Source organism: Malaclemys terrapin, chromosome 6 (assembly GCF_027887155.1).
Source record: "Malaclemys terrapin pileata isolate rMalTer1 chromosome 6, rMalTer1.hap1, whole genome shotgun sequence".
Lineage (NCBI taxonomy): Eukaryota > Metazoa > Chordata > Testudines > Emydidae > Malaclemys > Malaclemys terrapin.
This window is the reverse complement of record NC_071510.1, coordinates 98,844,124-98,859,369: the sequence shown is the minus strand read 5'-3', so window position 1 is coordinate 98,859,369 and position 15,246 is coordinate 98,844,124. Positions and strand designations below refer to the sequence as shown.

Genomic DNA, 15,246 nt, shown 5'->3' with positions numbered 1-15,246 from the left:
AAAAAAAAAAAAAGAATTTTGAGAAAAATAATAATTAAAAAAAATAATCTGCATTCCACAATGTTATATAACATTTTATTTAACATAGACTATTAATATAATGCATTGGTCCTATTGAACTTTATATATTTGAGGTAAAATAGTTATTCAAAATTGGCAGTGCAGTGCTCCTATTAGATGAGTCAGGGCTAGTCTACACTACCCGCCCGGATCGGCGGATAGAAATTGATCTCCCAGGGATCGATTTATCGCGTCTCATCTAGACGGATAAATTGATCCCCGAATCGACATGCGTACTCCCACCTCGTCAGGAGGAGTAAGCACCGTCGACGGGGGAGTCGCAGCGGTCGATTTGCCACTGTCCTCACAGCGGGGTAAGTCAAATAGGATACATCGAATTCAGCTACGCTATTTGCGTAGCTGAATTTGCGTATCTTAAATCGATTCTCCTCCCCCTCCCCCCCAGACCTAGCCTGAGACAGTCATGTGAAAAGCAATAGTTTTCACAAAGCTATGGACACACTCTCTCTGTTTCACTGTTATGAACGCAATTCAGAAACCTACTTTTTAGGAAACTTCTATGGAATCTTTCACTTCATTATTATATGAGGAGCTGGCAACAACTTCTGTATTTAGGTTGCCTAAAACTTTCCATAATACATGATTCTTGTAATCTTTTTGAGAAGCTCTACTACCTGCATTGTTTGGAGAAGACTTTTGAAATTCATCAGGGAGAAAGCCTTTGGGCTAGGAATATGCCTTTTGCTTGCTCCATGAAATTCCACTCAGGTTTGGCTGAGCTATCGGAAGTTGAAAATCAACACTTCTCATTTTTGGTTAGCATTTCTCATAATAATTTTGGCAGCAAGCCAATATTCTGAAGAGCCAAGTCTCTTGCTGTCAGTGTAACAGCAGCACACTGCTGCCTGGGGTTTTCAGAGACCAGAGGCAGACCAGCTCCTGCCAGAGCACTTTTAGTTGGGTGGGGGAAGTGTCAAGCTTGTTCTGTCCAGCCCACACACCCAGTACAAGTCACTTAGGGTATGTCTACACTGCAGTTAAACACCCAGCTGACTAGGGCTCGCAGGGATCTTCGGAGCTGTAAAATTGTAGCGTAGGTGTTTGGACTTGGGCTGGAGCCCAGGCGATGGGACCCAGAGCTCAGGCTCAAGCCCAAGCCTGGATGTCTATGCTGAAATTTTACAGCCCTGCAGCGTGAGCCCTGCAAGCCAGGTCAAATGGTGTGGGCCAGCCACAGGAGTTTAATTGCAGCATAGACCTACCCTTAGTCTCTCAATGCCTGATGATGCATTATGTGGGGGTTATTACAATTGCATAATATAATTTATTTTTACCTTTAAAAATAAATTTAGGAAATTACATGTAAAAAATGTGAAAAGCGAGTCATTTAGGTTGTAGGTCATGGCTCTTGAAAGCTCTGTTGCCTGCCCAGGCAACCCTAATTCTTCCCTCTTGTGTATATGCATTGTAATTTATGTGATCACATACCATTTTTCCAAAGGACTCTGCCACAGTCAGTGCACAGGATGGATGGGGCTCAAGGAATGAATCGGGGCAGTGTACTAAATGTGGCTGTTGTTTTTAGGAATCCTTCCTTTCCTGCTGTAGAAGTTAGAATGTGTAGAGAATGAGATAGGCAGTGTGTTTCAGGAAGAGAAAATATTCTGGTGTTTAAGGCAGAAAAACTCCGTTCTATTCATGCATCTGCCACAGACTTCCTGTGTGATGCTGAGCAAGTCACTTAAACACAAATTTTGGCAGGTGGCCACTAATTGTCTGTTCCTCAGTTCTGTGTACCCAGCTTGAATGCCTGGGGTCTGATTTGCAGAAGTACTGAGCACTCACTAGTACAACTGAAGGGAGTAGGAGCTGTGGATGCTCAACACTTTGGCAGTAAAGCAGCATGATCTGAAGGAATGAACTCAATGTTGAAAGTCATGAGGTTCTGCCAGTAATTCACTGTGAGGCTTCAGGCAAGTTTTTTGTTTCCATTAGCCCGTCTGTAAAATGAGGATAATACTCTCTGATTTGAAATGCAATCTGTGTGTTTGTGAAATGCTCAGATGATACAGTTGCACTGGCAACCTTAATTCTGATATTTCATGTTTTTCCAGTGCTTGACCTTGCAACCTAAATTAATGTTGTTTTAACATAGACTTTTGTATGTAATTTACTTACATAGCACTGTACTTTTATAGTGCTGAGATGTTATCTAATTTCTAACTGCATGTGCAGATAGAGAACATCTGTTTAACCCCTCAGACAAAGGAATGTAACCTTTTTTCTCTCTGAGGTCCTGCCATCTGCATTAAATATAAATCTGAATCTAGTTTGTGACTTGAATACATGGCCACCTGATGCAGTGGAAAGACTGCGCTACAATGACAGATTATAAAATGTGTATTGAATAGATGGATAATTTAATAATTTGACATTCTTTAGGTGGTGGTAGTGAAGTTATTCAGGAACAGTAACTGGAAACTAATTTCCATTTTGTTTTTGAACATTTGGTATTTAATTTTAGGTTATAAAAGATTTATATATTCTGGTATTTGAATCTCAAACACTTAATATAAGAAGTAGGTTCAGTAGTAGTTCATGTCATTGTAGCAGTTGGTCATAAAATGTGTATCAGAAATACTTCTTCCTAATTATATGTGAACTTCCAAATATTAATAAACTGCCTAAGCTTGTATTTGTATCTTTTATTATATGAATACTTTTATGTAGTAGTCCTAAAAATGATCAGTGGCAAAAGTGTGGCTTTTATAAGTATATTTGGTTAAAAGTGAACTGAAATTATGTGTGTGTGTGTGTACGTGTGTGTGTACATGCACACAAAATTACTGATTATTATATTCCGCTAGCAATATTGCAGTAGTTTTATTCGCAGAGATCTAACGTTAAAATTCAGCCAAGTGCTCTCCATTTGCTATAGCAAAGCACTTAAGCACATGCTTAGTGTTAATCTTCAGTTGGGAGTACTGCCATGCTTAAAAGTTGAGTTTGTGCCTAAAAACTTTTCTGGATCAGAGTTAGTCTTCAGCACCTTGCAAGATCAGGCACTTGATGATTTGTTGGAGTGGTGCAGTCCACAAAATCCATCAAAAGCTATTTTTATTGTTCTGAGGATTTTAAAATGGAGTACTATAGGAACCAATCCTGCTAACATGACTCAAAATTGCCATTGCCCATTTTAGTCAGTGGGAGTCTTGCCTTAGTTATGAAGATCAGGCCCAACTGTGGATAAACTCAGTTTATAAAATACATTGCAAGATACAAGGATATTCCATGCACACATTGGGGGAGGGGATTGTCTTAAATGCTCAGTACAAGAATTCTTAATAATGCCCTTCACTTAAAACTATATTTGAGTTCAGTGACATAAAAACTCCCCCCCGCCCCCCCCAAAACAGTGTTCTGGGGTAATATATGATACTTCATTGCAGAATACCCTATTGCAGAACTTATCTTAGATTACTAGAGAGAACACTTTCAGATTCAGCTGGTCTATCCCACCTACATTTAAAAACAACAGTTCTTTGTAAGTAAGAATATATTGGTTTTACTGTCACATGAGAGAACCAGATAGTTGCTTCTGCTTTTTAGAGAACAAGTACAGATTGTGAAGCCTTCACTGTTGTATTACATTGTTCATGAATTCAAGTTCAAGGGCCACTAAGACTTTTTTTTATATCAGTTGGGAAGTTAATCATGGTTATGTGAACAGATGAAATAGTATGCTTCATTCTCTTATTGCTTGCATAGTTTTTCTGTCTTGTATACAAAAGTCTTCATGCATTTGAAATGGCTAGTATCATGAAATTACAGCTACAGTATATTTTAGATGTTTAAGTAGTTTAAAATATCTAAGGCAAATTCTCACCTAGATTTTTGTGGCTGTACCATTATATGGGCCCAGTTCTTATTCAGGTAAAGTCCCATAGTCGTCTGGGGTGCTTTGGCTGAATAAGGAAGAAATATAAATAAGGCCCTATATAAGCTAGGGAGTGATTTTGTATATTCTTGTGTAGCCCTCAGCCCAGTGGAGCCTCATTCTTGATTGGAACTCTGACTACTACAGAAACACAAATAATATTCTGTCTTTCACGATATTGAAGAATTTGTTGTTGTTTATATTAGGAGTCAGACACTTTTTTCATGCAGCAGAGATATGACTATCCCAATTTTGGGTTTGTTTAAATATATATTTGATCTCCTTGATGACTTAGATTGGGCCTGACTTTTTCAGCGTTTAAAATGGTTTACTTATTTGGATGGAATTTTTATTGTATTTAGAAATTTAGGATTAATCGGTCACTTTCAATAAAACACCTAAAATCAAACTCATATTAGCAGTATGTTTAGAGGATGTTGCTTGAAAGAAAAGAAAATATTTTGTTTTCTGGTGTCCATCTGTGTATGGCAGTTCTGCACTGAACAGGAAAAAGATATTTCCTGTCTCTAGATAGTTTGTTTCCTTTGTCTCTACAATGAGAGAAAAAATTTCTTGTAACATTGATCAATGCTGTTTTGGGCCAACAAAAACATTTGATCAAAGTATTTTTTTTTCATTCTTTACAATCTCTTTTTCACCATTAGATATGGATTGTTGCACAGAAGAGACATTTTAAATTTATTTTTATCACAGGAAAGATAATTTATGTATTGCAGATTGTCTAATAGTAATACTACTTACAAAAAACTCATAGAAGACAGTGTATAGTAGTGAAGTTCTATCTGCATAACTAAGATAAACATTTCAGAAAGTTAAGATGGGATTGTGTGTATATATGAAACAACGTCAAATATGCAAATTATTTGTTCTGTGTAGACAAATTATTAAAAGCCCTATTTTTTCCACATTAATTTGATTTTTTTTTTAATATTTTTGAAATCCATTCAGATTGACAGTCTAATTGGGTTTAGGCGATAGATTTGCTTTTTGAAAAAATACAATTTATTTTCTTTTAAATGAACTAACTTCTAGAACATGGTAAGGAATCATGTGTTGTGGCTAGGAATGTGGTTTTCTTGGTGATTTGGCAGAGAGCTCTATAGAATCAGTTAATCCTTCTGACTGTTCTCATGTGTACTTAAGTATTTGAGTATTTTTGTTGCCTGTAAACACAGGCAACTACTTTGCTGTAGGTCAAAATCATATAAGCATTCATTTTAGTGATATTAGCAGACTACATATTTTGTTATGATGATAGCTGACTGGGAATGCTTTTGAGTCAAAAGTAGTCCAGAAAGCAGCTCTTAACTAATCCTTACTTTTATGACTTCCCTTTCTAATTTAAACAAATTAAGTGTTAAGTGCTTTCACTAAGCTTTTCTTTGCACAAATAACTTGTGGCATGACATATTTTTATACTATACCTTCCTCTTTCTAAATCTTCTACACTATTCATGTTATAAATTGTCTTAAAATACATGAGACACTGCAAGCCTTCATGTGTCTATAGGTGTATGAGCAACCTTAAACTTCTGAGCTTTTTATGGGCGGTTCTGGAGGCGGGGAATTGGTTGATGTGGGGTTTTTGTTTTGGTTCAAATTAGTATTTCATAAAGAAGCCTTTCTTATTGGAGGTCTAATACCCAGACTAGTACACATTTCAAGTAAATATGCCTCAAAGCAGTTATGCTCCAAATAGCAGGGTAGCAGATTGTTCACAGTAACGCTTAAGTGGCTTGCTCCAGCCAGTTGGAATTAATGTTTTGATAATTATATTGTAAGAAGAGAGAGAGAAATTTATGATGGTACAAGGTTTAAGAATACCACAGTGTTATGTCTCTAAGTTTAATTAAAGACAATCACATTTATGATTTTATTTTCGTTTTTTCTTTATTTTAGTCGTGACATGGAGAATAAAGAAACCCTCAGGGGGTTGCAGAAAATGGATGACCGCCCAGAAGAGCGCATGATCAGGGAGAAACTCAAGGCAACATGTATGCCAGCCTGGAAGCATGAATGGCTGGAAAGGAGAAGCAGGAGAGGCCCTGTGGTAAGTAGTGTTCAAGAAAGGGTAATAATAATTTGAATTTTTTTTTACTGATTATTTACAATTGTGAAAAGTGCCAAGACGGCTTAATAAATATTTGTTCTTAAAACCCCACTACGCTGTATCTTAGTTATGGTCCCTTTGTTCACTTTTATTGGCTGTTTGAAGAATTGTTGCTAATTCTGTATAGTTTACAGATCTGTAATGTGTTTGATACTTAGAAAGTCAAATAGCTCAGCTGATATTGTTTTGCTTAAAAATATTATTGTGACAACACTGCCCTCTGTTGACATCCAAAGTAGCTTTGTTTACAGAATAAAACTTTAAACCATTTTCTCTTCCTTTTCTCAGTCAAAACCCCCCAAAATTCTGTTTCTAATTTAAAAAAAAATCACATTCTTAAAACTCTGATGTATTAATCCCCCATTTGTCTAGCACAGGTGATTATCACGAGAAAAAAACATTTTCCATGATAAATTCTTTACGTAAACCAAAATGCAAGTAGTTCATTTTGCTCTTCTTCTGCAAGATGGCTTGTGATTGGTTTTGTCCTAATAACATTGAAAGATGCATGCAAAAGAGCAAGATCAAAAGCATAATTATTTACAATAAAGAACTTGGCCACTTCTTCTTGACTTCAGATTGCTTAATAAATAGTTTCAGCTATAACCTGGAAGCACCAAAGGTGGCAAATAAGTCATGCAGAAACTTAACATTATAGACATGAATGAATGTTAATTTTGGACATATGATTGCTAAGAAAAACAGAATGGGAATTAATCTAATAATACACACACATTGGCATTTCAAATGTGACTCTCAAACACTGATCACTAAAATAATTGGGGAATAGCTAATAATTTCAGTATAAAGGGAATATATCAGATGTGAAACAAATAAATGTAAACATTGTACATATGTTTCCAAACCAGACTTCAAGTTAGTGTGTTCTGTTGCTTTATTTAGAAGATGATCATTTTACTAACCACAAACTATGTGACTTATTTCCTACAAGGTGGTAAAACCAATCCCAGTGAAAGGTGATGGCTCTGAAAGCAACAAACTATCAATAGAACCTCACGTTGAAGGGCAAAGCAATGCTTCTGCAACTCAGAAAGGAAGACGTAGCCCTTCTCCTAGTAGCTCCTCATCCTCATCCTCTAGAACTGTTAAATCAGAATCACCAGGTGTTAGAAGAAAAAGGGTATCTCCAGTGCCTGTAAGTTGGAAAATGTAATATAATTATCGTTTTGACTTTATTTTGAGATGTCACCGTTTATGGAAGAGGGGGTATTGCTATACACATGTCAAAATTTGGTACTTCTGAATTGTAAACAAAGGCTATCTCTAACTACTGGTTTTGGAGAGAAGATGCATGTTCAAAGGGGTTTCCCACTTGTGATTTTACTTAGGATAATGAAACGTGTGGTATGCCTAATAAATATTACATTCATAGTTGTTAGGAAACTAAATATGAAGGATGCGATTCCATGCTTGATTTGATCTGTTGTTTTTGTAGCAAATAAACCTGGATCAAGATTTTCAAAAATAGAATCTGTTATGGCAGGTGTCACCAGATGGTGCTGTTACCCATAGTCTTCCAAGATCTTTTTCTTAGCACATGAGAAAGTATCCAGTGTTGGAAAGACACATGCTATGTGTTAGTTTGCTTATGTAAAGTTCTGGTGGCAGAGTTTGCTCCCTTCCTGGATCTTTGAGTGGAGTCAATTCTTCAAGCAGAGGTGCTCCCTGGGAACCAGGTGTTGGTTTTTGGGTTGAGATTTCTAAAAGAAGCAATTGCCTACATGCTGTTTGTGAACACCTCTGTTCCAGAACTGGTGTAAGTGTATAAATAAAACAAGCTTTACTTAGAATAAGTATAGAATACTTAGACTCCATTTCACTGATATCTCTGTCACTGGGAAGCCAACCTGCACGGGCCCCTGGACATCTGCTACCACTTGGCAAAAGAGCAATTAAACCTTAAGTTAAGCTCCTGGATCCCAATTTAGGCTCCTAAATAAGTGGCCTGATTTATTAAGAAGTCTGACTGTAGGTTTCCACTTCTGAAAATCTTGGCCGAAGCACATGGGGTTGCTACAGAAAACAGCATTATATCCGAGCACGAGGTAGAATGCGTGCAGTTTACTTTTCTTTCTCCCGTGATAGATCTACTGCTGTAGACTTTCAGTTTCCAAGAAGAGCACTCTGCTTCCTTTCAACTGATTGGTCAGAAATGCCACGAGTTGTAACTTCCGTTGGGAACAGTGACACCATGCTAGGAGAGACCAAGATTATAATTAAGAAAATTAATTTTGCCTTTCCTCCATTTGTAGCTAATGGACTTTTTTCCATTGAATGAGTTTTCGTAATTTTTTGTCACTGGAAATAAAGTTAATTTAAAAGTAAAGTTTAGTCCAGTGGTTCCTGGGGGTCCATGAGGCCTTTCAGGGTGGCCACAGAGCTCTGCAACTGAAACCCGGTGCCCCGAGCCCCAGCACTGAAGTCGGGAGCTCCAGCCACTGCCCACTGAAGCTGCGAGCTGCACTGGGAGCCCCCCCAACACAGCCCCTAACAACCCCCTGCCTGCACCCTGAGGCTGAGCTACTCCCCTGCCTGCCTAGCTGTCCCCTGCTTGACCCTGAGCTACTCCCCTGCCTGCACACAGCCCCTAGCTATCCCCCCCTGCTAGGGTGACCAGATGTCCCGATTTTATAGGGACAGTCCTGATTTTGGGGTCTTTTTCTTATATAGGCTCCTATTACCCCCCACCCACTGTCCTGATTTTTCACACTTGGGTGTCTGGTCATCCTGCACCCTGAGCTACACCTCTCACTTCACACAGACCCTAGCTATCCCCCCCTGCACCCTGAGCAGTTTTCAAACTTTCTGAGCTGAGTCCCCCCTTAGAGTTTATATTTTTTTGGTTGTGTCCCCACACAGCCCAGACAGGCTTAGTGACCTCCTGAGTGAGTTGGGGTGGAGGTTGCGCTCCCTCCCTGCACCCCACTGTGTGGAGCTGGCTCGTGCCTCACCAGCCCTTGCTCCCCCAAATAGAAGTCAAACTATGCCTATGCCCAAGGGTGTCCCCTCTGGCCCGGAGCCCCAACTTCCCCCTTCCTGCCCCCACTGGGCCCTGGCATTTTTATAGAATGTTAAGGGGGGCCTCAGCAAGAAAAAGATTGAGAACCCCCTGGTTTAGTCCATGTTAGAATTAATGACTAACAAGAATAGTTCACTTACAATCTTCTACTTCACTATTTGAAATTCCAATTAAATTCCAACCATTCAGTGGCAATACTAAGTTTAACATCAGAAAAAGTATTAAAAAATCTTAATATGTTAGAGAAATTCAAGTGAAGACAAATGCACTTTGATACTAGGTTGGGTCATTTCTTTTAGAATAAAAAATATAGAGGCCTAAGTGAGAAATCTGTTTGCATAGTTAAGACAAGAGAGAGGCATTTCATCTTTTATCTGATATCTTCCTTTGAAAATTTCTTTTAAACTCTTATTCTTCAATGGCTAGAATTTAAAAGTGCTAATATACTTTATAAATGAAGAAATTTCATCTCACAGAACCAGTATTCAGTGTTGCCCTTCACAAGTCCATAATGGTCTCTCAATTCTAATTACTCAGGTAAAATAGTGCAATAAAATCAATGAACAAAAATTTTAAGAAAAATAAAAGCCAGCTACTGGATTTTTACTTCCTCTGTTAATATTTCAACAAGCTTGTTTAAAACTTCCTATGTTTGCTGCATCTGATGTCTGCTGGATTTGAGCCTGGAAGAAAATAAATGCACCTTGATAATCCTTGTAGTCCCTTTAAGGTAGGGACTTTTTCTCATTTTGCGTTCTGGTCAGTGCTGAGAGCATTGTTGAGCTTATATTTGTCGCTTAACAAACAAATAATAGTCTTGTGTAATAATTTCATAGTGAAGAGAGAAATAGTTGATATTGGAAACAATTTTGTTGCAGTTTCAAAGTGGGAGAATAACACCACCTCGAAGAGCTCCGTCTCCAGATGGCTTCTCACCATATAGCCCTGAGGAAACAAATCGTCGTGTCAACAAAGTTATGCGAGCCAGATTGTACCTGTTGCAGCAGATAGGACCTAATTCTTTCTTAATTGGAGGAGACAGCCCTGATAACAAGTATAGGGTGTTCATTGGGCCTCAGGTAGGAATCACCTAGCATGCCTACAATATTTTTTATTTACAGAGTTTGGAAATTGTATAGAACCAAGTTAGATGAAGTTATAAATTCATAAAACAAAGTTAGATATTTAGCTATCCTATGAAATAGCATTTAAAAGGTGTATTGTGTACGTATGATGATTATGTGCCAGCTATATTTCAGACATTAGGTTGTCTGGAGCAAACACTTTTCTTTTAAAAATCCATTTAATTTAGCGGAGGAATCATTGATAATGTGCAAATTTAGTGTTTCACATTTATTTTTCACCCATTTTACACTCCCTCAGTGGATGTGATATTCATTTCTAGCTACTATTTTGGCTGAAATTTTGCCACTTTCTGTTTTGCTCCTTCCACTACAAGGAGGCACTTTTAATTTCTTATAGCTATGTCTTATGGTCTACACTTCCTGGATATATATACACACTGTTCACTGGTAAATGTAGAACAAATGCATATGAAAGCTCTCTGAACAGTCTCATAGTAGTATTAATACCTGCTATGGGATCTTCTCCAAATAGACCCTCCTAATGATGGTGTGACTATTCAGTAGGGAACAACTAGACTTGTGTGTTCTTGGAACAGGGTGCAAAGGCCTATAAATGGCAGAAAAAAATTTCTTGATTGCCTTCGTACTGGGTGATATGAGGAACAGGTGCATAAGATCCCTTGTTATGAATGGTAACTACAGCCTCTGAGGGGAAAAGTGTCAGGAGAAAAGTAGCTAATTTGCTGTTTCCCATTTCTTTCTTTCTTGACGAAGAACAGAAGCATTAGTCACATTTTAGAAGTTTAATTTCACTCTACATCCATTCATGGTCTTGTATTTTCACTGTCTGGGCAAAGTACTAGACCGTGTAGGTGCTTAAATGAAGAATGTGCACATGTGTAAGTATCAAGCCACACTAGAGCCCTAAATCTGCTATATGTTTCTTTGTAGACATGCAGTTGCGGGCGTGGAACATTTTGTATTCATTTGCTGTTTGTCATGCTTCGAGTGTTCCAGTTAGAACCCCCAGACCCAATGCTTTGGAGAAAGACCTTGAAGAATTTTGAGGTAATTAATTCCTGATGTATTTAATAGCAGATGTGAGTACACACACAAAGTTACAGCATTTTTAGGGCATGTTTTTAAAATGGCTGAAGTCTGTACCAAGTTTTAAAGGAATAGAGTTACAAGTTTTTAATTTAGCCAGTGTTTCTGGGTGTTAGTTTTTGAAACTATCTAAATATTAGAAAAATATTTTTGCAATAAAAGGAGCAACTGAAAAGTAGAAATCTTTGGTTCAGTGAATATGCTATAAAACTTTCTTTTCCACTTAATTTAAATTTATATTTTCATCAGCATCTGTAGTGTATCACTTATCTGTTGTCTCAATAGTAAATTATTAAGCTGAGCAAGTTTCTGCCACACAATCTTTGTACAAAGTAAAGAAAAATGGACCTAATGATTTTTATGTAAATTAGTTTGTTCCTTGCAAATCATTTTATTCTCAAGACCATAGTGAAATCCCTGCTGTTGCAGCTGCAATTACAATTTAATAATAATAATGTGTTATAAACATATAGATAAATATATTTCATTATCAATATTGAAATCTCAAGAACATCTTTTTATGTGTGAGGTATTTATAGCATAAATACTACTGTTACTATCTTTTCCCAATGTTAGGTTGAGAGTTTGTTCCAGAAATATCACAGTAGGCGTAGCTCAAGGATCAAAGCTCCATCTCGTAACACCATCCAGAAGTTTGTCTCACGCATGTCAAATTCTCATACGTTGTCATCATCTAGTACCTCTACATCTAGTTCAGAAAACAGGTTAGTATTTTTCTAAAGGGATTAAAAAGCTTTGTTCTGTAGCATTCTCCCTCACCGTGCCCTCCCTCCTCTCCCCCTGCCCCCAAATTTTGGAGGTTTAGATACACTTACATTTTATTTTAATCTATTTAAAGCTGCTTCCATTTTAAGTCACAAAATAATTTTGTGTATGCAAAAAAAAAAAAAAATCAATCAAGTTTACATCAGTCATCTTGATACCAACACAGGCATATTGAATTTACAAGACCTGTTTGAAAAATGTGTTCGATATTGATGTTTTGCAGAGAATCTATTCTTTGTTCCTTGTTCAAAGTGAAAATTAAAAAAAAAAAGTATGCAATCATTTTTAAGACTGGAGTACACATTAGCTCCCAAAACTGACGTGTTTGTGTGTGCGCATGTGTTTATATGCAGCATGCATGCAAATGTTCACAAATGTGGAAATATCTCATTTTTTCCTGTGCAAATAATTTTGAAAGCAAGCTATATCACTTAGAAGCAACAGTCATATGCTTGCAAGTGCCAAGTAAGTATACTCCGTGTCTGTGTGTGTGTGTGTGTGTGTGTGTGTGTATACACACACACACATACAAAATTCACTTTTGAGCCACATATATACATTGAGTAACTAAATTATTTTAAAAGGATTTTTTTATTTTCTTTTTCAATCTGTCTCATTCTGGCACATACCATATTGGAAGCATATTTATGATGTTTCCAGTACTTAAGCTTAGTAAAGTTAATGATTCTTTGAAAAGCTGGTTCAAATTTTTATTTTTACTTCATTGTTTTTGCTTAACGGATCTTGTAAATTTGTTAGGGGCTAAAATGAATAACATTCATTTTATTAGTCTTATGTTCTTAATTTTTTTTAAATGTTTTCTGTGAATATATACATTGGTTGAATAAACTATGGTGGATGCGCCTCTGAGGATGCTTAGAAGAAAACCAAAAATGACACTTTCTTACCTTAGCATAAAATGGAACCTTATGTTAATAAATAATCTTGGTACATTACTTTAGACTACAGTGTTCATCTGGCAAAATTAATATATTTAGGCATGTTTTCAGTTTGTGCTTTTAGATCATGAACATGGTTTCCTGTTGCCTTGTATTTCCTGTTGCCTGTGTATTTCCCTGTCAGACTGTTTCATTGTAAATACATATTTATGTATAAACACATACAGATCTGTTAAATGACTACAATTGTTTCCCTGAAATTATTCTTCTGACAGATTAATTCCTTTAGTTAGATATATGTCTGGGAAGACTTGTTATAGTAATAACTTAGATAACTTTCTGATTTATTACATTACATTGTTGCATTATTAGGGTACACCTGAAGAAAACCCACGCAGCTGTTGATATAGCAAAATGTATTGCAATAGTTTTATAGTGAAGCCATTTTGGCATGTTATCTCATATATAACAGTCACTGTATTACTATATTTCCATTTCATTAGAGATAAGTTTACACAATCTTTGTTTCTGTTGTACTTTATTTAAATTAATGGATTACTAATAATTCTTGAAAGTAAAAAGTATAATACAGTTATGACCACACTGAAATTTGTATTTTTAGGATACTGTAGACTGAACATTTTTCACTGTAAATTTACTGATGTGGATTTTTCAGATCTGCAAAAAATCTCTATTGAAAAACTTTTTAGAAAATGAAAGTGATTGTGTAAGGCACAATGAATACACAAATAAAACATAAATATATACAATTCTATAGTCATAACTTAATTCACTGTTGCCAGACAAATGTAGGTTGTTTTTTTTCAAGTTATGTAGGTGTATACAATGGCATAACTGGTAATATATCTTTTAATCACCTTTGTCCGGCTTGTCCTTGTCCGTCCCTCCACAAATGCAAGCTGACACCACACCGTTCCATTTTGTTGCAAGCACGTTCTTCCTATTTCTGTCTTTTAATGATTATAATTAAAATATATATTTGTGCCCATGTGCAAAAATGTGTTATGATAGGTAAATTTCAGCTATTTTATTATACATTGTCAGTATAATTTAAATACAATCATAAACTCTCTGTAGTCTCAGATTATTAGTTTGAAATTAAGGTAATTGTTTAATGGTAGAAAACAAAATGAAAGTACATCTAAAATTTAGCTGATAAAAATTTGGTGTTTTGATCTGAATAAAATAGTTCTGATTAGTATATTGTTGCATACGAGAATGCGGTAAATATTTACACCTGCTTGCAGCAAAAATATAGAGCAGCTATATTTATTTTACATTTGCTTTTTGAATTTTACACATGTTCATCAAATAGTATTCAAGACCTGCTGTGATGGTCTAAAGAGCAACTTTTGAACAAATGTCTTGAGTGGTGGATGAAGTGTAACAAAGAAGAAATATGTTTTGTTTCAATGTATAAGTTACTAATAATTCCTTAATCATTCCAATCATAAATATTGAGTAAACAGCAAAGTAGATTTCTTTAGGACAAGATTTTCAAAATTGTGTCTTTCCCTAAAGTTATGCTCCTAAGTCATTTTTTAGCTGTGTGGCCTGATTTTCCTGAGTGCCGAATGCCACGCAGATCCCATTGATTGCAACAGAAGCTGCTGAGTGCTCAGCACTTCTGAAAATCACGCCGCTCACTGAGGCTCCTAGCTCTTGGTCTTAACTGTTTTAATGTGATATGCCGTTATAGAGTATTATGACAACTAGCATTGATCATTAATCAGTATTTGACTTAATGCCTATATTAGCTTCTGATCTGTGCAATTTTTCATATTGCTAATGTCTGGGTTTTTTTATAGTATGAAGGATGAAGAAGAACAGATGTGCCCCATTTGTTTGTTAGGCATGCTGGATGAAGAGAGCCTGACTGTGTGTGAAGATGGCTGCAGGAATAAGTTACATCATCACTGCATGTCAATTTGTATGTCATTGTTTTTTTTACATTTATTACTGGTGACTTTAAATACATAAACAAACTGTAGTATAGATGATACCCATTCTTTGAAATGCAAGTTAATGAAACAAGCTTTATATTAAAAGTATACAGACCTGAAAGATGAATGTGAAGCTCTGTTTCATTGTGTTGCTTGTGGAGAACTTACTGAAACTCTGTCAACTAGTGGATATTAATGTGGACTATCGTGATTAATGTAAATGAACAATGTTGCCTTAGGAGAAGCAGCACAAATAAAGTGTGGTTAAAATTTATA

At 36.3% G+C, this 15,246-nt stretch overlaps 1 protein-coding gene across 2 annotated transcripts in view; it reads left to right on the top strand.

Moving 5' to 3' along the window:
• The window catches only part of MAP3K1 (mitogen-activated protein kinase kinase kinase 1), a 109,265-nt gene that overhangs the window by 65,885 nt on the left and 28,134 nt on the right, over positions 1 to 15,246 (top strand). For both annotated transcript variants that reach the window (XM_054032019.1, XM_054032018.1), the window contains exons 2-7: positions 5,879 to 6,029; positions 7,042 to 7,245; positions 10,008 to 10,208; positions 11,166 to 11,282; positions 11,898 to 12,046; positions 14,836 to 14,957. In XM_054032019.1, coding sequence (XP_053887994.1) covers positions 5,879 to 6,029; positions 7,042 to 7,245; positions 10,008 to 10,208; positions 11,166 to 11,282; positions 11,898 to 12,046; positions 14,836 to 14,957 — 944 coding nt within the window. The remainder of the gene's footprint in view (positions 1 to 5,878; positions 6,030 to 7,041; positions 7,246 to 10,007; positions 10,209 to 11,165; positions 11,283 to 11,897; positions 12,047 to 14,835; positions 14,958 to 15,246) is intronic.